The 25806-nt window shown below is 35.3% G+C and overlaps 1 protein-coding gene across 1 annotated transcript in view; it reads left to right on the plus strand.

Annotated features, from left to right (window-relative positions):
* NR3C2 (nuclear receptor subfamily 3 group C member 2) overlaps positions 1–25806 on the plus strand; it is a 390834-nt gene that overhangs the window by 201806 nt on the left and 163222 nt on the right. The window contains 1 exon segment of the mRNA XM_020994026.2: positions 12557–12696. Coding sequence (XP_020849685.1) covers positions 12557–12696 — 140 coding nt within the window.

Consider the following 25806-nt stretch of genomic DNA (forward strand, 5'->3'; position numbering starts at 1 on the left):
CACCTTTCTATCAGGAATGAATCCAGTAATCTACATATAATTTTCCCATGGTCCCCAAATAGTTGTTTGGTTTACAGTTTATCAGTTATAAGCTTATAATGAGTTATAAACTCTAAAACAAACTTAATATTAATTATTATTACAATTATTTTAACATAATCAGGACTACAATACTCTATAGACGTTTTTATTCCATTCCTTACTATACCTTTAAATAAATCCTTTCAGTATATTTATCTGAGGGGCACTTATTAATCTGGTCCTCACAACGTCTTGTGTCTCTTCTGATTATTTTAGTCTGAGAAACTGTGTTTCTTCACAAGTCGATTTTTATCATTTTTTCTTTATACAAGTATGTTTTCCTGTGCGCCTTTCAGAAAACACTTTGCATACAAGAGGGACAGTACCTTACATATGCAAAAAAACTCCCTTTTCTTAATTTATTTTAACCTCCGTTGCCAGTTAGATAAAGATTACATTTTATATTTTCTTTATAAGCTTCAGTGAAAAGATAATTCTGTTTTATCTGCTTCTGAATATTCTCTAGTTAATTTTTTGAAACATGACATTTCCTTTGTTTCACAAATCTGTTTCATCTCTCATTTGATTAATATTTTTCAACATTTTCAAATAAAGGATCTTTTTTATATTTAAAAAATTGGAGACCAGTGTGGTAGTATCTTTATTAGTATCCATTGGCTAACAATATTTAGTGTCATAAAAATGTCCATACCCTTTGACCCAGCAATAGCACTTCTAGGGCTATATTCCAGAAAGATCATACTAGTGGGAAAAAGACTCACATGTACAAAAATACTTATAGCAGCTCTTTTTGTGGTGGCAAAAAATTGGAAATTGAGAGGATGCCCATCAATTGGGGAATGGCTGAACAAGCTGTGGTATATGAATGTAATGGAATACTATTGTGCTATAAGAAATGATGAACAGGCTGACTTCAGGAAAACCTGGAAAGACTTGTAGGTCTGATGCTGAGTGAAGTGAGCAGAACCAGGAGAACGTTGTACACAATAACAGCCATGTTGTGTGATGACTAATAATCGATAAACTTAACCCTTCTCAGCAATACAAGGATCTGAGACGTCTCCAAAGGCCTCGTGAAGGAAAATGCTATCCACAAAGAAGAAAGAACTATGGAGTTTGAATGCCAATTGAAGCATACTGTTTGCTATTTTTTCTTGTATTGTGTTTTGTTTCCTCTTTCTGGTGGTCCCTCCTATTGGCTCTAATTCTTATTTACAACATCACTAATGTGAGAATATATTTAATAGGAATGTATACGTATAGCCTATATCAGATTGCATGCCGTGTAGTGGAGGGGGGTGGGGAAGGAGGAGAAGAAAAATTTCAAACTCAAAAGCTTATGGTAGTGATTGTTGATAATTCAAAATAAATTAATAAGAAATATTCAGTGTCATAAAGCTGCTTTGAGTTTGGTAACTCTCCTTTTTGCTGCCCCTCATGTCCTACTATATAGTAAATGCTTTATATGTTATTTTACTTTCAATTGACAAGCGTTTATTCTCTCCCCAAATCCCACACCTCCCTAAAAACATTGGGAGAAAAAAAAATTATGTTTAGTCAAGCAAAAAAAAAAAGTCTTCTATTTGACTTTTTCAAACTTGTCCCCTTTTTACCTTTCACATCTTGATACACTTTACTTCCCCTTCAACATGCTGTATAATTGACCTACTTGTTGGTCTTCCCACAAGACACTCCCGTTGATAACTCCTTGTCTTCACACTCGTTGTCCGCCAGGCCTGCAGGGCTCTTTTTACTTGTCTTCACTATTTAGTTTGTCTAGTTTCCTTCCAAATTCTGCTCAAAACCTACCTTGCTCTTGGTCTCTTCCCAATCCTGAGCTTTTACTATCTTTTCTTCTGAGATTATATTCCATCTATTCTGTAAATAACTTGTTTTCTAGGAGTTTTTGTTTTCGTATTTGTCTCTCATGTTAAAATATGAACTTCTTGAAGGCAAGGATTATTTTTGTCTTTCATTGTTTCCCCAGACTATTTCACAGGGTCTGGTCCATATTAAACACTTAATAAATGCTTGTTGACTGATAAAAAAACCAAATCAAATTAATCAACCAAAAATCTTTCTGAGATATAGAATGTTGTAAAAAATTATCAAATGGTGTTGATTAGGTCTCCTGACAACATAGTTTCTAATATTAACTAGTTCCTCATATTACTAGATAACATTCTTTTACTCCCTGATCATTTCTCATTACATTAATCAATAAATTAATAAACATTCAGTATTGCCTACTCTTTGCCAAGTACTGTGATAAATGCTAGAAATAAAAAAAGAAGCAAAAGACAGTCACTGTCCTTAACATACTCATAGTCTAATGGGGGAGACAAAAATATATGCAGATAAACTATGTACTGGATAAAAATAGACTAGGTAAATAGGAAATAATTAAAAGAAGGAAGGTACTAGAATGAAGAAGGGTTTGAAAAGGCATCCTGTAAAGGATGGGATTTCAGCTGGGATCCAAAGGAAGCTGCTAGGGGGAGATGAGGAGAGAGAAGATTCTAGGCATAGGAAATAGGCAGAGAGAATTCCTAGAGCAGAAGAAAGGCAGTATTTTCGGTAGAACAGCCAGGAGACCAAGATAGCTGAATGGAAGAGTACATGGCAGGGAGGAAGGTGTAAGAAAATTGGAAAAGTAGCAGGGGGCTAGGTTGTGAAGGGCTTTCATTATAGTTGTCTTCCAAGTTTTTGTCATGTTCAAGCTCCCATACTCATCTTTTTCACTCTGAGCAGGTGGTAGAATAGGAGAAAAAATATTCAAGAGACAGAAACCTAGATTTAAGTTTGAACCTTACTCTTATTGGAAGTGCTTCAAAGAAGAATACACACACACACACACACACACACACACGTAGAGAAATCTATCTTGTATGATAAGGAGATAGGAAGGGAAGAAAATAAGAGATATGTAGGGTAATTATAAAAGGGAAGGCAGATTACGGGAGATAGTGGTCAAAAGCAAAACAGGCTTTTGAGGAAGGACAGAATAAAAAGAGAGAGAAGATTAAATAGAAGAAAACAAGAAAGAGAGAAATGCACAGTGATCATAACTATGGAGATGAATGGGATGAACTCACTTATCAAATGGAAGCAGGTAGCAGAATGGATTAGAAACCCAGAATCCAACCATATGGGAAACACACTTGAAACAGAAAAACACACATAGATTTAAAATAAAGGGCTGGAGCAGAATTAAATATGTTTCAGCTGAACTAAAAAAAAAAAAAAGAAAGAAAGGGATAACAATCATGATCTCAAAGCAAAAATAGAGCACAGGGAAACTACATTTTGCTATAATATCCCATAGGCAATGAAGTAATAGCAAAAATTTTTACAGCAAGTTTCTCTGATAAAGGCCTCATTTCTCAAATATATATGGAACTGAGTCAAATTTATAAAAAATAAGAGCCATTCCTTAATTGATAAATGGTCAAAGGATATAAACAGTAAATTTTCAGAAGAAAGCAAAGCTGTCTGTAGTCATATGAAACAGTGCTCTAAATCACTATTGATTAGAGAAATGAAATTTAAAACAGCTCTGAGATATCACTTTATGCCTATCAGAAATGACAAATGTTGGAGGTGATGAAAGTAAGTATCCAACCTGTTGGTGGAGTGGTGAACTGTTCTAATCATTCTGGAAAATAATTTAGAACTAAGCCTTAAGGGCTATAAAACTTTTACCCAGAAATAATCACTACTAGGTCTATACCCCAAAAAGGTCGAAGAAAAAAAAGTAAAAGGATCTATGTGTACAAAAATATTTATAGGGGCAGCTAGGTGGCGCAGTGCATAGAGCTCCAGCCTTGGAGTCAGGAGGACCTGAGTTCAAATGTGGCCTCAGACACTTGACACTTAACTAGCTGTGTGACCCTGGGCAAGTCACTTAACCCCAGTTGCCTCACCAAAACAAACAAACAAACAAAATATTTATAGCAGCTCTTTTTGTGGTGGGAAAGAATTGGAAGTTGAGGGGATGCTCATCACTTGGAGAATTACTGAACAGGTTATGGCATTGTGATAGAGTGCTATTGCGCTGGAAGAAATAATAAGGATGGTAATTTCATTTAAAAAAACAAATATGGCAAGACCTATATGAACTGATGTAAAATGAAGTGAGAAGAACCAGGAGATCATTGTGCATAGTAACAGCAGTGTTGTGATGATCATGTGTGAAAGACTTGGCTACTCCATGCAGTGATCTAAAACAGTTCTAAAGTACTCATGATGGAAAAAATGCTATCTGCCTCTAGAGAGAAAACTGATGAACTGAGTGCAAATTAAAGTATAATTTTCTTGCTTTTTCTTTTGACAATATGGCTAATATGGAAATATGTTTTGTGTGATTTCACATGTATAAATCATATATTACTTGCTTCTCAGTGAGTTGGGGAAAGAAAGAATTTGGAACTCAAAATGTAAAAAGAAAAGATATTTAAAAATAAGTAAATAATAAATTTGTGGATTTTGTTTTTAAACATCTATTTAATATTTTTCCCCAATTCTGTGTAAAAACAATTTTTAACATTCATTTTTCAAAATCTTGAGTTCCAAATTCTTTCTCTCCACATATCTACTCCATTGAGGTTTTTGTAAAAGTGCACCTTTGCTTCTAATCCCCACCAGTGCCTCGTACATACCAGGCACTCAATGTTTATAGAAATAATTACTAAATAGATAGTAGCTGTTTAGCTCCTCTGTTTGACTCTTTATCCTAATAATAGCAAAAATTTCAGTCAGATGCGGATTTAGACACAACAACAAATGATGTTATCTTTGACTAAAGCATTTCTGTGGTTGTTAAATTAAGATTTCCTACTTAGTGAAAATTGGTATAGTTTCAAATAAAGTCTAGTGGTAGATATAGAAGTCCCGGAGAGGCAAACAATTCCTACCCTGTTTGTTGTTTTTCCTTTGTTTTTTTGTTCTACTTCAAAATATTTTACTGGCTTTAAACTGTATTTCAAGTATAGGGTGGTGTTTTGGTTTCAGAAGAAAATGGTTGTCATTTGTAGGTAAATTGGATTAATTTAAGTAAAATCTTGTGTCTAGAAATTACGTACCTCAAAGCCAGATAGTACTTCATTAAGCAGTGTTCCTCTGCCAAATTTTATTAATGGCATAAACTGTGCTGAATTGTGGTTTTACAACTGCAATATTAAGAAAGATGAAGAAGAGTATCCTAGGAAGGAAATGACTAGTAATTGTTCTTTAAAATTTCAATTTCCTGCACTATTTATCTCTTTCAACCTAGTAAGAAAGTATCTTTAGTGGCTGCCAGATAACTTTAGGTGTGACTTTATTCATCCAGCTGAGGTTATAACCTGTATTTAGTGCCTATGTGCATTATAAATTATTGTGAAAAAAAGAAGAAATCTGGTTAGTGATGAATTATCTGAAAGCACTAATGAATCATTTAACATGAAGATGTGTGTTTTTTTAAAATAGCACACACTACGTAACAACATAATAGTGACATTAGAACTAGTTATTTCAGGTTAAATATGTTGTCTAAATAAGTTTACTTAAAACACAAAAAAATTGCTAGTTTTTCAGCTCATTTTATGAGTTGAGAAGGATACATTTTGCTTAAGTTGCTTTTGAAAATTGGTATTTTATACACAGAAAATCTGTTTTTGATTTTTAATATTCCATACGTGTTTATACACTATAGTATGTGAGTGGATCTCACTGAATGTTTACAATAATGAATTGATGTGATATAAAGCCTGTTAGAATGTAAGCAGGAAAACCAATTAATAAATTGTTGCAGTTGTCTAGGACAGATAAGGGCCTGAATGAGAATAGCCACAATGTGAATGTAATTAAAGGGACCTACACGAATGACATATTTTAGAGTAAAAACTCATAAGACTGTACTCATAGTTTGGGTATGAGAAGAGGGAGAGAAAAGATGACTCCAACTTGGTTGATTAAATGGGAAAATTATACCTGCAGTATGAATAGAAAAGTTTGAAAGTATAAAAAGGCAAAAGAAGAAGAAAACAAGTTTTATTTTGAATATGTTGGACTTGATATGATGATGAGACTTTCTTCAGGTAAAATAATAAAGCAGGCAACTGATGACTGTAATTCAGGGATGAAAAAGCTAGTGATGATAAATGAAATCATAGAAAGTAATAAAATCACATAGGGCAGAATGTAGACAGAGAAGTCGGTCATTCAGCTACCATTCATTAAATGTCTCCTATGTGCCAAGCACTCTGCCAAGTGCTGGGGATAAAAAGAAAGAGAGAAGACCATCTATACTTTCGAACAACTCACAGTCTTAAGAGAGGAGATATTCTGAAAATAGCTATATTTAAACAAGCTATATACAGGGTAAATTGTAGATAAGCTCAGAGGAAAGGCATCAAGATTAGGGAACGCTAGGAAAAGCTTTTTTTGTTTTGTTTTCTTTTGTTTTTTAGAAGGTTGGACCTTAGTTGAGTGAGGCTGCTAGGTAGTGTAGGGAATAGAGTGCTACTCCTGGACTAAGGAAGCTATGTGTCCTTGGGCAAGTCACTTAACCTCGTTTGCCTCAGTTTTCTCATCTGTAAAACAAGCTGAGAAGGAAATGATGTGCCGCTTCATTATCTTTGCCAAGCAAGCATCAAATGGGGCTGTGAAGAGTTAGACATGACTGAAAGATGATTCAGCACCATCACCTTAACTGAGACTTGAAGGAAGCCAGGGGATGGAGATGAGGAGTTGAGGGAGTTCTGAGCATGAGAGATGAAGAGAATATCCAGGATAGAGCCCTGTAAGATTCCAGGTTTGGGGAACATGACATAGAGGATGATCCTGCAAAGGAAAATGTGAAGGAACATTCAAACAGGTGGAAAAACCAGGAGAGAACAGAGTAAAGAAAAGAAAGGGAGAAAAAGTGTCCAGGAAAAGTGGGTGGTCAGCAGTGGCAAAATATGCAGAACTCCCAAAAGGCTATTGTACTTTGCAGTTAAGAGATTTTTGGTAACCTTGGGTAGAATAATACAGTAGAGGAATTTCTCTAGAAGCATTATGAGAAAGGGTTGAGAAGTACATGTGGCATAAGGAAGTCGAGACACTGAGTGTATAACAATTCCTAGAAATAGGTCTGTATCCCAAAGAGATCATAAAAATGAGAAAAGGACCCACATGTACAAAAATATTTATAGCAGCTCTTTTTGTGGTGACAAAGAATTGGAAATTTAGGGGATGCCCATCAATTGGGAAATGACTGAGCAAGTTGTGGTATATGAATGTAATGCCATACTTTTGTTCCATAAGAAATGATGAGCAAGTAGACTTCAGAAAAACTTGGAAAGACTTACATGAACTGATGCTGAGTGAAGTGAGCAGAACCAGGAGACCATTATATATAGTAACAGCAACATTGTGCAATGACTAACTTTAATAGACTTAATTCTTCTTAACAGTGCAAAGATCTAAGACAACTCCAAAAGACTGATGATGGAAAATACTGTCCACATCCAGAAAAATAATTATAAAGTCTGAATGCAGATTGAAGCTTTATTTTGTTTTCTGTTTCTCATGGTTTTTCCCTTTGGTTCTAATTCTTCTTTACAACATGACTAATGTGAAAATATGATTGATATGAACGTATATGTAGAACCTATAGCAGAATTCATGCTGTCTTGGGGAGAGGAAAGAGGAGGGAAGGGGAGAAAATTTGGAACTCAAAATCTTGTGGAAGTGAATGTCAAAAACTAAAAATAAATTAATATTAAAAAAAGAAGTAAATCCTAGAAGTTCACCTATGAAAGGAAGAACACATATAGGATAATAATTTGGAGTGATAGAAGCGTTATGGGAATGTTTGTTTAAGGAAGGGGAGAAAACCTAGGGAGATTTGTAGACAGGAAGGAAGAAGCTAGAGAGATCGAAGATGGGAGAAGGGGGTATTCTTAGGTCCACACCAGATATATCCCACACCTATTACATGTATAAAACCATTTGCAAACTTTGAAGTATTATGTAAATGTTTATTTACTTTGGCTATTGTTGTTGTCCTTATTTATTAAAACAAATGAGAAAGCTGATGTTTCAAGGTCACCCAGCTGATCAGAGTCTACCCCACTTAATCTGTAGCACAACCAGGACTAAAAGTCATATTTCAGGGCAGGTAGGTGGCACAGCGGATAGAGTACTGGCCCTGGAGAGTTCAAATCCAGCTTCAGACACATCACATTTACTAGCTGTGTGACCCTGGGCAAGTCACTTAACCCCATTGCCTAGCCCCCCCCCCAAAAAAAAGTCATATTTCCTGATGAAACGGAAAAAACAGTGGACTTTTTGTTATTTTGGGTCATCATTATAGCCCATTTTTTGCCTCTCACCTGATCCTTTATATGGAATATAAAGCTGTTTTTATTGTATAAATTACTGATCAAAACACAACTTGTTTTAGCTATACTCACAAAAATTAAAAAGCTGGCATGGCATTTCACACTGTACCTTATATGGCCTTATAGGGTTGTGATCTGCATTGATGGAAAGGAGGGCTTTCACCAGTGAAGTAGAAATAGGAAAGTAGAAATAAGTTGATGTAAAATCATAGTTGTTGGGGAAAACATAAGAAGAAAAAATGATCAATTTTGAACATTTGTTATCAGAAACTGATCATTAAAATAGTATGCTATTTTTTCAAAGACATACATTTGAAATAAAAAATAGTCTTAGTCAATGATAGCTGGGTTCAATAACCTATAGTTATTTGGGAGTAGAGTAGCATGTTTATGTAGTAAGTTTTGTTCCAAGGAAAGTAGTGATTGTCAATGTGTTGTTTTCTGTATATTTTCATTAAAATATAAAATGTGCTCCAGATAAAACTTTGTCATGAAATCCTTCATCATTTGAAATGTACCTTCTAGCATTGGTATCTGAGGCTTGTACTTTTCTCTAATCCAAGATCCCAAATACACCATAAACTGACCATGAATTTTATGTAATAGTTCGTTTTGATATATAAAATACTCATGAAAGGCTTATGATATTTTTGAAAGAAATGCCTAATATCTTAATAAATTTAAACTTATTTTTCCTTAAAATGTAAAAATAGATTTATTTATATGTGCTGTTCTTCATATGTAAAAACAACTGTATCTGACCCAGTATCAACAAATATTGTACTTCTGGATTTTTTTTTTTTGGAATGGTGATGTGTAGTGCTGAGCTATTCACACTTTGTTGCCCCGTCTCCCTTGTGAATAATGATTTATATTTGTAAGACAGCTGATTGAGCTTCAGAGTACAGTTTGTAGTCTTAGACCAGTTTTTACTGTGCCAAGCTAAATAAACCATATGGGGATTGAACCTGAAACCCTGGCCTCATTAGCACTGTCTGCCTTCTGTAAACTTATGTTCTAATATAATGAAATTAGTAGTATGATTTCAAAGTAAAGAACTAAACATTGCTATTCTGTTGTTAGAAGTTATGGGTAAGTGGAGGGGTTGGGGTGGGTGGGGATTCATGTGGCCTAATCCATTTAATTGGACAAATATTTGTATTGCCCTATGTATGTTTCATTCTTTGAATGCAGTGTATATGTCAGTCTCTTCATTGTTTGTAAGTAAATTGTTTACAGTTTTTTTATTCTCATAATATTGAAGAATAAGTCATATTCCATTGTAATTATAATTATCCCAGTGCAGCAACAACATTGTTCTAATGGAGTAGGATTTTTTTTTTTTGGTAAGGACAGTAAAAACTGGTTTATTTGGTAACCAGGGCCTGATATTCTCAAGTATCCAAGTTCAAAGTAAAGGACTGGTAAAATTATGAAGTTTTAATTCAATTCAGCAATATTTATTCAGAAGTAACTACCCCTTCAAGTCACTGAGCTAGGTTCTACAGAGAAATAAAAAATATGGTCAGTCTCCACCTTTAGAAAACTGATAGTCCAGTAGGAGTGACAAGATATGTAAAAAGTATTCTACCAGGTGGAATGTGGTAAGAGCCAAGGCGGGATGGGGGGGGTCTAGACAAAGAGAGAAGAATCTGTGAAAGTCATCTGAGAAGATTTAATAGGGAGTTAGCACCTAACCTGGGATTTGAAGAGGAATCAAATGGGAGTTGTTATTAAGCTCTCCGCATATGTTTGCCACTGTGCTAGGATCTGAGAGGATAGATTAAAAAGTGACATAGTTTCTACTTTCAAGAAACTTAGTTCTGTTGTAGAGGATACGCTATATAAATGACTATATAGTCATTGTGAGACATTTACTAAATAAATGGGCATTGGTTGGAGGAGGCTCTAACAGTTGGGGGAATCAAAAAGAAATCAAAAATCAAAAAGAGCTTAGTCTTAGCCTTAAAGAGATATAAGGATTCCAAGAGGTTAGGAGGAGATAGCCTTCTATTCACTGGGATCTAGGCAAGGTTGGGGGAGTGCAGAGCGTGTGAGAAGGTATATTGTGTAATCATGCTGAAAAACAAGTCCAGAGACAAATTGTAAAGGGGTTTAAATGCCCAGCATCGATTTCATTTTTTCTAAAGGCAATGGAGAGCTAACTACCGAAGTTTCTTTGGTAGGAAAGTGACATTGTCAGAGCAGCACCCTTGGAATATTAACTTGGCAGCTATGTTGAAAATGGATTACAGTGAGAGAGGCTTGTTGAGAGTTGTATTTGTGGGAAGGCAATAAGCATTTATTATAGTGCCTACTGTGTGCCGGGCACTGTGTTTAGTGCTTTACAAATATTATCTCATTTGAGAGATTATTAGGAGACCACTGAACAAATTCAAGTAAGAGGTGGTAGGAGCCTGAACTAGGATGGTTATGGCATGAATAGAGAGGGAGGGGATGGATATTTAAAAAGTGAGTTAGTGACTAATTAGACTTGGTATGGAGGGGAGGGGATTGGTGAATAAGAGTTAAGAGTGAAAGATAACCCCAAGGTTGCAAACCTGGGTGCCTAGAAATAAGGTGGTACCCTGGACAAAATTAAGGGAGAATGCATGAAAGAAAGTAATAAGTTCTATGTTAGATATGTGAAGATGCCTGTGGGACATCCAGCAACAGCTGTGACCAAGAACTAGAATTCAGGAGAGAGTTGAGTACTGGATACGTAGATTCATCTGCATTAGAGGTGAGAGTAAGATTTCAAATGGCAGAGAGGATGAGAGGACTAGGCATGGGGCATGGTCTGTGTATGATAATGATATGTGTGAAAGAAGGAGATTGAAGAATAGCCAAAATTTGGGGGAAATATAGAATTATAAAAGGGAGGAATATGGAATAAGGTTTAATAGATATGTGCGATCCTGATTGTGGGGAACCTTAAGTACCAGGCTAAGGCTTTTATTCTTTTGACATTGAGAGGTCACTAAAGGATTAAATGAATGACAGAAGATTATATTGACATCTGAGTGAAGGATGGAGTAAAGAAGGGAGAAGTTAAAGGTAATGAAATGTTAGGAGAGTATTAAAATAACCTAGATGAATGAGAGCTTGAACTAAGTCTATAACAGTATGATTAGAAATAAATAAATGAAAGTAATATTATGGTCAAAGAATCAATAGGAATTGGGATTTGATTGGATGGGAGTGATGTTGAAGAGGGAATCAGGTGACTCTTAAGATTTTAAGCCTTTGTCATCAACAGAAATAAGAAAGCTAGAAGGAACGGACTGTGTGATGAGCTGAATTTTGAATGTGAATTTGAGATGCCAATTTGTAAGTTTAACTTATGCTTATTTAAAATTACTGTGCAGGAGTTCCACTTTGGGCCAATTAAATATTGTAATGTTATAAGCACAAAATCAATAGAACACATGTGAGAAGTGTTAAGTTTATCACAAAACCATAATTTAATCTACTTTATACAATTATGCACATGACTAGCTCTTAGTAAGTAATTAGCAAATTGTTGTTGACTGAAATAACTAGACAAAAAAAAAGTTTAGGTCTTAAGTTCAGTGTGAGCATACCACAGTTAGGTTCAATGTGAACATGCCACAATATTTTACCCTCTCTATCCTATTTTAAATTTGACCCATGTTTCTTGTATTTTCCTCTCTTTCCAATCTTTCCTGTCAGTCTGTCTCTCTTCCATCTCAGGGAAGTGATGGTCCAGCCCTTTCTAGTGACCTCCTTCAAACCCAGCAATGCAAGGTTCTGTTCCTCTAGAAACTTGGGAATGCTGAAGATTTCCTTCGGACTTTACAATTCACTATTGAGAAAGCCCAAACTACCAACTAATAATAGCAGCTTACAATTATGTAGAACTTTTAAGGTTTTCAAAGCACTTTGTATCTACTCTCATGTGATTCTCACAACAGTTTTTTGAGCTAGTTGATTAAAAAGATAAAAAGGTGAGGAAAACACAACTTAGTGAGGTGACCCTTGTATATAGCCAAGCTTCTGCTTCTATCTAGTCCTCTTCCAATACACCATGTTGTCCCTCCTGGACCTAATTTACAAAGCATTTCCTTCACACAATTATGCTATAATGTTACAGTTCATATAACCTCAACTTTGTTTTGTTTTTACAGTTCTTCTCTACGAAGTGTCTCTACTACATCTTCAAGACCTTCTAAAATATGTTTGGTGTGTGGGGACGAAGCTTCAGGATGTCATTATGGGGTGGTGACCTGTGGCAGCTGCAAAGTTTTCTTCAAAAGAGCAGTGGAAGGTAAATGTTCCTGTGGGTGTTCCCTTTCTATTTTTTTTCTCTTTTGTGGCATATTTGTACAGTAAATTCTTTAACATTATTGAAAAGCCTTTAGAAATTTTTTTTGAAGTAACTTGTCAGCAGTGAATAATAATACTGTCTTATCTGAAATCCACCTGGAGTTTTCCTATTGAACAATCCTTATATAAAGGACAGACTTTTAAACTGTTAACTTTGATCAGCTAGTCAGAAGTATTTCTTCTGATTCACTCAGGCTCTTTGAAAAGAGGAAAAAATGCATTTCACTTCAAGTACATCTTGAGTGAATGGAATATTATTTGAATGTGACCGTGCCAATAATTACAGTGTCATAGTGTTACAAAGCTGATTTTTCTGTACTACATGTATCTTAAAAGACAGAGCTTGTTGCATTTAGTGAGCAAACCTTCTCCCTAGTGTGTCCATCACTCTACTAAAAGAACCAGGAGATTATCAGAAGGACAGTAAAGGTGGATTAGACTTTATTAAGTTTTTTAGAGGGAAATGAAAGTGGACAAAAGGACATACTTCATACAAAGTAGTTTGATAAACAAGTTGCAGAGCCAAAGTGCATGTTTGAGCGTAAATATTTCTTTTTTTCTTAGTTATCCAGCAGTTTCTTCAAGGGCTGCCTCAGGTAAAATGCCTGGTAAGAACTAACTCTGATAGGTTAGTATTGCTAGTAATCTTAGATCCTGGATTTAGAATGAGAAGAAATCAGATTATAGGGTGATAGAATTAGAACTGGAAGGGACCTGAAAGGTAATCTAATCCAACTCCCTCATTTTACAGATGAAAAAACTAAGCTCCAAAGAAAATAATAATTTGATCATGGTCATGTAGCAAGTGGTAGGGCTGGGATTCAAGTGAAGGTCCCTCTGAATCCACATACAACACGTTCTTCGTAGTACCGAGCTGTTTCCATTTTATCAAGGAGAAATAATATTCTTAAAACCCTGTTTGTTTATCCTGATTTTCTCATTTCCAAGTCATGGATGTTACTCGATAATTAGCATGGGATTGATAACTGATCTTTAATAGAAGAATAATCAAATGCTTCTAACTATTCATGAAAACATGTATTATGATTAATAGAAGCATGTCTGTGCAATTACAATATGTCTTCTCTAAGGAGATCAACATTCAGACCTTTTGAGTATTGATTTTTCTTAAAATTCTCAAAGAAATATATTGCCTCTTTAGAGACTAGGCGAAATTTACTCATTTAATCTTGAATTTAAAGAAGAGGCAAACAGTGATGCCATTTAGTGCATGAGGAAAATTTATAATGAAACTTTACCCATTGTTTTGTGGTCGAATTTTCTCTTGCAGTAAAGAAAATATATCTTAGACATTCCCCTAGTTCTTTTTCTCCATTTCCTGTTCCAATAGATATATTTGGGGGAAAAAAATGCATCTTCTTCTCCTCATTTTAGAGGTGGGGGTTTAGGGTGTGGAATATGTCATATACTGCCAGATGTGGTCCACATGTTGGTTTTGCTTAACTGCGATTTTTCTCTTTTTAGTCTAATTTTTGTTACAAGAGATGGCTTTTTGGAGAGATGGAAGATGTTTGCAAATAAATGTGACATCAAAACAAAAAGCATCAACTAATTTTTTAAAAAAGATAATTACTCTAGAAAAATATTCTTTCCTATAATACTTATGGATAAAATTATATACAGAGAGATTAAATGACTTCCCCCAGGCCACAAGGCAATATGTGTTTGCGATGTAATTAGAACCCAGCTTGTGTAATGTCCAATTTATAGACAAATCCTGGGCCAAGTTAAATGTTAAATTCACTTTGAACTCCTTGAATGAATGGTATTGGATAAATATAAAATTCTATTTTATAGCATAGTTTTCAACACTTTTACTCAGTCTATATGTCTCTCAGATACAACCACCACTAGAAACAAAAGTTCTAATGAGGAAACAGATGAGAGTCCATTATGATTTAAGGTCATGTGAATTTGTGCTTATGTGAAATGGGTCCGGCTATACTGTCCAAATCCCAGTAAGGTGAGACCAGTCTCATGCGAATTTCCATGGTTAGATAACTTCCTTCTAAGACTGAGTGAGAGATATTTGCAAAGCTCTGACATGAAATCACTTTCTCTCTTCATCAAGTTTTCTAATTAATCTAAGGACTTTCTCAGTGTATTTAGTTGCAGAGTTTTAAGAAGAGTCATGTATTAATCAAGCCTACAAACACTTTCCTCTAAATTTGAATTTTTTCATGGTGCCACTACAGTTGTTTCTAGATCAAGTTCATTTATAGAATTAGATGATTTATCCCACAATAGTCTAATTTTTTAATGTGACCTTAGAGTTTTCTGGTAGAAAAGAAGACCTGAATAATATGTCAGTACTGAGATGAGATGATTATTCTTGGACCATGATACATTTGGAGAGAACACTTTCCTATTTGAGTAAGACGAAGTGCCCCTGTAAGTATTGTTGTCACACAGATGTCTGAGTTTGAAGATACAAAAATTATGCTGCAAAATGGAGAGACTAAATTTTGAATCATACTAAGACAGATTCATTTTTAAAAACTTAGAATGGTATCATGTAATGATATAAAATATATAGGTGTCTGCTCTTGAGATCATCATCAGGACATAACTTTTTAGAGCTAAAATGGATTGGTTTCAATCATCTAATTGACATTTCTTATTAAGTGCCTTATTCAGCATCATAGTTGCAGCCCCACAGCTAGAACCCAGGTCTAATGAATGAAAACTACATGGACAATAGTAGAATAAATTTCTGTTTTACAGAATAAATAAAATCGGGGAAATGATTTGATGAATTTTGAGTCCTCATGGCTCAACAATTCTTCAAGATTCACCAAAATTCCACAGACATTTGTTAACAGTTATCAGCCAATCAATAGGAATTAATTCCTCCTATATGGCATATACTATGTTAGTCACTGGTGATATCAAAGACAAAAATGACCCCATACTCCACTCTTAAGGAGTTTATATTCTATTAGGGAAGGCAGCACATTCATATATAACTGTATATAGAAAAATATATACACATAAATGGATATGCATACATATGTATGTATATGTATATGTGTACATAGACACACAAAATAAATACAAGGTAGCTTAGAGAAAGGAGGGTGCTCTTGGTTGGAAGGGTCAAGAAAGGCTTCGTGGAGAAGGCCAGGGTCTTTTAACTCAGGTTTGAAGGGTGTCAGGTATTCTGTGAGGTAGAGGTGAAGAAGGGGCACATTTTATGGGGAAGGACAGTTACTGAAAAAGCATGGAGACGGTAAAGAGCATCATGTGTAAAGAATGAAGCTAGAAAAGTAGGTTAAGGCCAAACTGTGAAGAAATGAACATTATGCTAAGAGCATACATTTTATTTATATCTACATCTGTGGAAAAAACCAAGTATATCTCAGTTCTAATAGGCCGAATAACCTCCTTGAGATTCAAGGGCATTCAGCAGCACTTAACACATTTAAATTACAAGTATTGATATTTTCACTATCCCTTCTATTATCACCAGATGAAATAAAGATTAATTTGGGTTTGCAATTTGTACTTGAAACATCTGTGATATGTTCTGGTGTGTTTTTTGAACCAGAAATTCTTCTACAGTGAATCTGATATTTTCTAATTATTCACTTCTTTAATAGCTTAAGTAACCACCTTTTCAGTAGGTAGAATCTCTGTAATTTTGCCTATATAGTTTTTGTCTGTGTGTTAGAAAATCACTTTCAAGTTAATGAGATTTTGGGATTTCTCCAGAAACCTGACATTTCATCACTTGGTACCATACCCTTCATATGGTAAGTTTTTCATTTTTGGAAGTGTTATTAGAACTTTTTATCTCCATTAGTTCATTCTTCTTCAGTTGGGTCAGTAATTCTTTAAGGGCATTAATTGTATCTAAAATTGTATTGTTTATTCTGATAAGGTTTTTTTTTAGTTTTGAGTTAGTAGTCCTAGTAATTTCAGAGATTATTGATTTTATGATTTGAGGTTTACAGCCTTACATTTTATCTTTTGTTTGCTTTTTCCTCTTTTTTAGACTATTTATTTTGTTTCTGTAACTGCAAAGTATGTAAATTGTACTTGATGCATTTAGACATTGAAATAGAGCCTGGTTATTTAAGTGGGCCAGAGCAACATATTTTTTAAGAAGTTTGCATCCTTAGATAGATTTTCATCACATAAAATTGGTATTCCAACCATAACCATTAATTATCTAGAATCCCCAGGAGTCATTTAATTTTTTGCTTAACTAAGATCAGTCACTTTCTTGCCTTGATAAGAACACTCATCATAAAGTCTCTTCCAGTGCCTCCTGGTTAACATTCCAATCGTTAATTATGATTTTATTACTCTTTATATTTGAAAGGTATAGGAAATTAGCCTGAATGAATAGTGACATCAGACAAACTACTGGCTTCATATGTCACTTCCGAGAGCCAATGCCAAGTTCAAATATATGTTTATGTGTATGTATCCAGCACCAGTCTCTAAGCTGAGCACTAATTCTTCATCTCCATTTCCCTGTTGGACATATCTACCTAGATGATCCTATCCGTACCACTAACTCTGCCTATCTGAAACAAAACTCCTCCTCTTTCTCTTCACTCTGCATCATCTCCCAGCATCTCATTTCTGTTGATGGTACCTCCCTTCCCAGTGACCCAGGATCAAAAATCTTGAGGAGATACAGTACAGAGAGCACTGAATTTGCATTTTGAAGAGATGGGATTAAACCTGAGCTCTGCCACCTATGGCACTTTTCATCTCTAAGACTTAGTTTTCCTCATGTGAAAAAAATAAGGAAATTGGATTAGATTATCTCTGCCCCATGGGCAATAACATTCTATCATTTTTTGGCTCTTTCTCCCCCTTCACTTCCCATACCTCATCAGTTGCTAGTGTCTTTCACATATATTCCTTCATTTTCACGCATACTCTTAGTAATTTCCATATTGTGTCCCTCATTAGACTATGAACTTCTTGAGAATAGAGGCTATCTTTTACCTTTCTTTGTGTCCCTAGCTCTTAGCACAGTGCCTGGCCCATGGTAGGTGCTTAATAAGTGTTTTTTGATTGACTAACTCTCACCAGATTGAGTTTAACTTGTTTTCCTGTCTCCAGATCTTTACCTATTTAATTCATCCTTCACACAAATGTCAAAATAATCTTCCTAATGCACAGGTTTGTGGAACTCCCTTACTGAAATATCTTTAGTGACTACCTGTTAAACTGTATAAAAAACATCAACCCCTTATCCTTGAATTTAGTGTCTTCCAAAGTCTGAGTCCAGCTTACCTTTCTAGTTGTATTTCCCATTATACCATACTTCAATCTACATTCCAACCAAATTGGACTTTCATCTGAAACTTTCTCACTTTCTTTCATTGGGACAAGCTGTCTCCTGTACTAGGATACAGCCTTCTTCTTTTCTGCTTATTGAAATCCTTCTTTTCCTTTAACACCCAACTCAAGCACCATCTTCTCCATGAATCCTTCTCCGATTTTCCCATAATTGAAAGCAGTCCCTCCCTTCACACATTTTTCTAGAGCAATTTGCATCTCTGTCCTTCCTACATTCCACCTTATATTCATTTGTGCATGTATAACCTGTCTGCTTTCCCCCAAACAAGTCTAACCTCTTTGAGAGAACATGTTATTTTATTTTTCATTTTTGTATTACTAGTGCTCAGAGAGGTAATTGTGCTTTACATATCTGAGGCACTTAATACTTTAAATATTTTAATTAAGGAATATATATAAGGTTATTTTCTTGTGATCTGATTCTTCTTCCTCAAAGCTAAGGAATATTTCTAGATCTGTGCTTCTCATTTATTGCGATATTTCATCAACATTATGTTGTTATTGAGCCTTTTTTTTAGCACCAATCAGGAAAAATATTATGTAACTATTACTTAGGATCTTAGATTTAGATCTTGAAAGGAATCAGAAAGCTCACCTAGTCCAGTCCCTCATTTTTACTGGTGAGGAAACTGAGGCCCATAAAGTTTATCTACCCAATATCGCAGAACATTTGAAACCAGATCATCTGATTCCATATCTAAGACTTCAAGAAATACTTAAATATTCAGCTAATCAAATGGATCAGTGATCTCATGAATTTAGAAATTCCCTTTAATAAAGCAAATCACAGCCCATCCTGCTCCGTTTTTGTCTGTCCTACCATCAGATGTCCACTCAACATGCTGAATGCTTCTCTCCTATTTTCTCCTGACATCAGGAAATATTTGTTGATTATAATTGTATATGGGATTTGCCTGCTTTTTGAAGTCATGTGAATTTTTCTATTGTGAAGTAGAAAACAAGTTTGGGAGATAAATTATTGGGGAATACTTTGGAATGAGAAAGTATTTGCTTAAAGTAAATTAATGTTTCCTGAAGAGCCTCTCCATAGCTTAAAACTCTCAATTACTGTGGGAAGTATTGCTTGAAATTTAATAAAGATGTACCAACAACACAACTAATTTCTTTACAAGGTTATTTCCTATTTATGAGAATATTTTCGTCAGCTACTTAAGCTTAATATTACCTTTCATAATATAACATGTATTATAAATAAAAGCCATTTTTTAGCTACCAGAATTTTTATAAACAAAAGATTTAAAGCCAGAAGTCTTGAGATCACATCTAATCTCTACTATTTATTCTTGCAGGATCATCTATGAGTCTCCTTACCTCTCTAAACTTATTCCCTGATACGTAAAAATGAAGGGAATGGTTGGACTAAATGACTATAATGGGCCTATTTGTCTACAATTTACAAAGACTTCCGAATTCATTCTATATGCAGGAACCATATACAAATAAGGATACATACAGTATAAATTAGAGGTAATCTCAGAGGGAAGGTTAGCAGTGGCTAGGAGTAGTTCTTAAGGCAGGGTCTGGGGACATCCCAAACAAGTCAAGAGATGGAGTGACTTGTGACATGAGCACCAAAAAGACCAGTGTTACTGGATCTCAAAGTCCGTGGACTGGTTGCTGTCCTTTGTTCTCAAAAGGGACCAAAATGACATCACTACGTTAGAGTCAAGTTACAGTGTGTCTCACTGTGGCTGCTCAGACCAATGCGACCTCTGAACATTCTACCACAGGTCGTGCACAAATAGTCCATGGGAATATTTGAGGTGAATTCTCTATGTTCACGCATCTCGCATTTCTTTTAAGCTACTTTAGTTGTGTCTTGCTTATAGAGCACAGCACCTTCTCTGCTGGGCAGTCCTGGGCCAGTATCTCCCATGTCACACGATCAGTTCCAAAGTTCTTAAGATAGACCTTGGGATGTCCTTGTTTCGCTTTTTCTGACCACCATGTAAGATTTGCCCTGTGTGAGTTCTCCATAAAATGGTCTTTTTGGCAAGTGTAAATTTTATGTTCAAACAATGTGGCCTGCCCATTGGAGTTGGATAAGGGTAAAACATAAGGCTGTGAAGGTTAATAGTTGGCAGATTGTGAAGGACTTTAAAAGCCAAACAGAAGATTTTATTACTTTATCCTAGAATGAATTGGGGACGGGGGGCTAATGGAGTTTGTTGAATAGGGCAGTGATGTGGTCAGGTCTGCATTTGAAGGAGATCAGCCAAATGCAGAATGGACAGGAGTGGGGAAAGATTTTCAACAGAGAGACCAACCAATAAGCTCTTTCAATAGTCCAGGCATAAGGTGATTAAGGCTTGTACATGGCAAATGCTTTTGTAATTGGAGGGGAAAAAGAGATATTATGAGAGATGTCGTGAAGGTAACAATGACAACACTTGGTAACAGTAGGTTGAATGAATATGAGGAGTCAAGGATGATGAGTTTGAGAACTTGAAGAAATAGGAGGATACTGGTGTCCTTGATAATATTAGGGAAGTTCAAAAAACAGATTATTGAGAGGAAAGGAGAAGAGAATGAGTTCCATTTTAGAAATGTTCATTTTGAAATGGCTTCAGGACATCCAGGTGGAGATGTCCAGTGAGCACTTGGTGATTCTAGACAAGAGATGAGGAGACAGGTGGGAAAATGGATCGGAGGGTCATCCCCATACACAATTGACCCCAAGGGAGATGGTGAGTTCTCAAGGCAAAGAGTGTAAAAGGGCCAAAAGAAGATGGTCCAACGCAGACCCTTGGGGGATTACTCTAATTAGTGGGTGTGACATAAAGGAAGATCTTGTAAAAGAGGCTGAAAAAGAGTGGTCAGACATGTAGAAGGAGAACCAGGAGAAAGCAATATTTAAAAAAAAAACAGAGAAAAGAGAGTGATCCACAGTGTTCAAGGCTGTATAGAAATCAAGAAGAATGAAGACTGAGAAAAGGTCATTAAATTTGGTGATTAAGAGATCACTGGTAGCTTCAGAGAGGGCTGCCTCATTCACTTGAATAATGAAGTTGGAAGCTTTCTCAAGTTTAATCACGTAAAGGAAGAGAGATTTAGAATGATAGCTAGTGGGAATGGCTGGATCAGGTGAGGATGTTTTAAGGATAGAATGACATTAGCATGTTTATAGGTAGTAGAGAGACAGCCAGTAGATAGGGAAATATTGAACATTAGAGGAGTAGGATAAAGGGGCCAATCTGTTGAGGAAGATAGATTAGGATTATGAGTTATGTAGAGAGGTTTGCTTTGGCAAGGAGAAAGACCACCTTTTCAGGTGACACAAGGGTGAAGGAAAAAATAGTGGGGGAAACAGGTTGGGGAGTCATAAGTGACATGAGATGAGGAACAGGAGAGAAGAGGGAGTTTTCAGATAATGGTCATAATTTTATTTATTTGGAATAAATGTGAGGCCAGGCCCTCTGCTGAGGGAACGGGGAGAATTGTGCATGGAAAGCTCAAAGAAGGTTGCAGTGCTTTGACATAGTAACTCTAGTGAGTGGGACAATGAATCATTGGGGGTGGGGAGTATAAAAGGATTGCCTTAATGCAGTGAGGGTAAATAATGTAATAACAATTTGTAACTGACTGCAGTCCTTATGACTTTATGATTTAATCCTTGAGGAAAGTATGGTTTTAGGCAAGACTGACCATGCTTTGTACAATGAATAGAGAAGAGATCGTTCTGGCTATCGCAGGGGTGGGTGCTGAAAAGACATGGTTGGATGGGTAACGAGGATCCAGATTATGAGAGGCGTTGAATGTCTGAATGAAGAGTTTTTGACTTATTCTTTAGAAATTGAGGGGTGTTTGTAGGTGCCTAAGGATGTGATGTAAAGTAGTATTTTAGGAAAATTAAGCTGAAATAAGCAGCTAGGTGGTGCTACAGTGGTTAGAATGCTGGTCCTGGAGTCAGGAATACTCATCTTCCTGAGTTCAAATCTGGCCTCAGACACTTACTAGCTGTGTGGCCCTGGGTAACTCACTTAACTCTATTTGCCTCAATTTCCTCATGTGTAAAATGAACTGGAGAAGGAAATGGCAAGCACTCTAGTATCTTGGTGAAGAAAACTCCAGGTAGGGTGATGAAAAGATGGACGTGACTGAAAAACGACTGAACAAACAATCTGGAATGACTGCGTTGAGTTAGATTAGAAAAAAAAACAAATCAGTAAAAGTGGAAAGACCAAGGCAACAGCTGTTGTAGTGTCCTGATGGGAAATAAGTGCCTGAACTAGGATGGTGGTAGTGAAAGTAGACAAGAAAAGACTGACTGAAGGGAAGACTAATAGAATGTGATGACTTGCAAGATGTAGGGAATGAAGAGAATTTTCATAGAGGGAAAAATGAAGAGGCAGTTTAGGTCGTGTATGTAAATTGTTAACTGCATATCCAAAAAGAGTACCCTGAAGACAGTTTCATGCTATAGAAGGGCTGTAGCAGGAGAGTGCAAGAAAACTATTGTCTTGCATATTCAGAAACCATCTGAATAAAAGAAGGAAAACTAGGACTGTGAAATCAGATGCTGGAACAGGAATTCCTTACAAGGAAATATTTCCTATAAGAGTTAGAAGAATGATTTAGCACAGTTGGGGATTGCATTAATTAAAAGTAATAAAGTTTTACAGTAGTTTAATCTTAGTTGTAGGTAGAATGCTTTCTGTTGCTGCTATAGCTGTGTGGGAATTACATTCTAAGTAGCATGCATAAGAGAATTGAAAGATTGGGGGAAAGCATCAGGTGATAGAACAGGCCCCTTCTGCAGCTTTTATTGAGAAACCTCTGATGTTAGCTCTTTGAGGAGTACTGAACAATTTTATCAGCTTGTAACTCCATAGGGAGCCATAAGATGAAACTGTTAATGATTGGAAAAGCCGAAAAGCATTAATGTTTTAACAGGAAGCAAATAAAAAACCTGCCAGTGTTCCAAGCCAAAGAAATTCCTGCATACTATTAGATGTTTCTCTTCACAAGGAGGCATTTCTAATGATTTTTTTTCCTTTGTTTTAAAACTTAGATTCCAAGTTCAGCTCTCATACCTGAGAGAGTGCTGTAATTGAGGGGGAGAGGGAACCTAATATGCTCTTTTTTTTTTTTGCATATCCAAGAATATGATGTAGCTTAGGAAAAAAAAGACATTTGTATGATGCACTTCTAAATTCAATTAGAACTCCTCTTCTACCATCGCATTTTATAGTAAGGTTATTTCTATTCAGTGACTAAGGGTGGAAAAAAGCATACAAAGAAACCCAAAAAACTACTTTGGATCCATTCAGTGCTGAAATTTGCTAGTGTAACTTAGAATTGTAAAAATTACTCACAATTTCTCTACTCCATCCTCAACCTCCAAACCAGAAGCTAGATACAGATCTAAAGAGCAATAAGCTGGCATTTGAATTCAACTCTCAGTTCTCACATAGCAGTGTTTCCATTTTTTTCCCAGAGGTTAGCCCTAATGGAAAAATGTTTAATAAGTACTGCTGCTTGGAATCTATTGACCACAGAGTTGCAGTCAACAAAATCATCACCTTTTGAACTTATATACCTCAGAGAGTAAAGACAAACAAGGAAGTGTGAAAAATTTTCTGCTTATACATGTAAGATAAAAGAATCTTCTTAAAATACTATTTAAGTGTCTAAGGCAGATTTTTATAAAGAATGTTTTTATTTTATTTTTTCTCAATTAAATGTAAAACAAATTAGTGTTTGATTTTTATAATTTTTTAATAATTGTAATTTTTCAAAATTTTCCAAATTCTCTCCTTCCCTCCCCTCTCCACTTCTTGACAAGGCAAGCACTTTGATATAGATGTGAGCCATGTTTCCATATTAGCCATATTACACAGACCAAAAAGAAAAGAAAAGAAAAACCAACAAAAATTAAAGTTTTAAAAGTATACCTTAATTTGTATTCAAACTTCACAAGTTCTTTCTCTTGAGGTGGATAGCATTTTTTATCATAAGTCCTTCATATTGTATTGGTTCATTGTGTTGCTGAGAATAGCTAAGTCATTCACAGTTGATTATTGTTGGTATTGATCTCCTGGCTTTGTTCACTTCACTTTGCATCATTTCATATGTCTTTTTTTAAGAGTATTTTATTTTTTCCCAATTGTATGTGAAAACAATTTTTGATACTATTTTTTTAAATTTTGAGTTCCAAATTCTCTCCCTCCTTCTCCGAGACCATAAGCAATTGGTGTAGGTTTATAAATGTGCAGTCATGCAAAACATGTTTCCAAATTAGTCATGTTGTGAAAGAAAATGCAGACCGAAAAAAACCCACAAAAAATGGAGAAAGTGAAAAATAGTATGTGTCAGTCTTCATTCAGACTCCATCACTTCTTTCTCTAGAGGTGGATAGCACTTTTCATCTTGAATCCTTTGTATTGGATCATTGTATTTCTGAGAATAGCTAAGTCATTCACAGTTGATTGTTGTATAGTATTGCAGTTACTATGTATAATGGTCTCCTGGTTTTGCTTACTTCACTTTGTCTCAGTTCATGTAAGTCTTTCCAGGTTTTTCTGAAATCATCCTGCTCATCATTTCTTAGAGCATGGTAAGATTCCCTTACAAGCATATACCACAACTTGTTCAGCCCAATTGATGGGCATCCCTTCAATTTCCAATTCTTTGCCACCACCAAAAAAAAAAAAAAGATCTATAAGTATTTTTATATATATATAGGATCAGTTCAAAACTCTACCAACAGTGCATTAGTGTCCCAATTTCCCCATATCTTCTCTAGCATTTATCATTTTCCTTTTCTGTCATATTAGCCAAGCTGATAGGTATGAGGTGGTACTTCAGGCTTGTTTTAATGTGCTTTTCTCTAATCAGCATTTTTTCATATTACTATAGATCTAAGGATTTCTCCTGAAAACTGCCTGTTTTGACCATTTATCAATTAGGGAATGACTCATATTCTTATAAATTTGACTCAGTTCTCTATATATTTGAGAAATGAGGTCTATCAGAGAAACTTTACCCTGCTTTCCTTCTATTCTTGGCTGAGTTGGTTTTGTTTGTGCAAAACCTTTTTAATTTAAAGTAATCAAAATTATTCATTATTCATGCTATCTCTTATTTGGCCATAAATTCTTCCCTTAGCCATAAATCTGACAGATAAACTATTCATGTTCCCCTGATTTGCTTATGGTATCACCCTTTATGTCTAAATCATGTATCCATTTTGACCTGTTCTTGGTATGTGATAGGAGATGTTAGTCTATGCCTAGTTTCTGCCAAACTGTTTCCATTTTCCCAGAAGTTTTTGTTTAATAGTGAATTCTTCTCCCAAGAGCTTGAATCTTTGGGTTTGTTGTGTACCTAATCTATTCCACTTATCCATCACTATATTTCTTAGCCAATATCATATTATTTTCATGATTACCACTTTATAATATAGTTCACGATCTGGTGCAACTAGGCTACCTTCCTTCATATTTTTTTATTGATTCCCTTAAAATTCCTGACTTTTATTCTTTTAGAAGATTTTTAAATTTTTTTTAGCTCTATAAAATAATTTTGGGTAGTTTCATATGGCGTTGAATAAGTAAATTAATTTAGATAGAATTGTCATGGCCTCTCTATTAATAATGAGTATTTCTCCAGTTATCTAGATCTGACTTTATTTGCGTGAAAACTGTCTTGTAATTATATTCATATAATTTCTGTATTTATCTGGGCAGTT

The sequence above is a fragment of the Phascolarctos cinereus genome, unplaced genomic scaffold, assembly GCF_003287225.1.
Source record: "Phascolarctos cinereus isolate Bilbo 61053 unplaced genomic scaffold, phaCin_HiC Scaffold_9;HRSCAF=440, whole genome shotgun sequence".
Lineage (NCBI taxonomy): Eukaryota > Metazoa > Chordata > Mammalia > Diprotodontia > Phascolarctidae > Phascolarctos > Phascolarctos cinereus.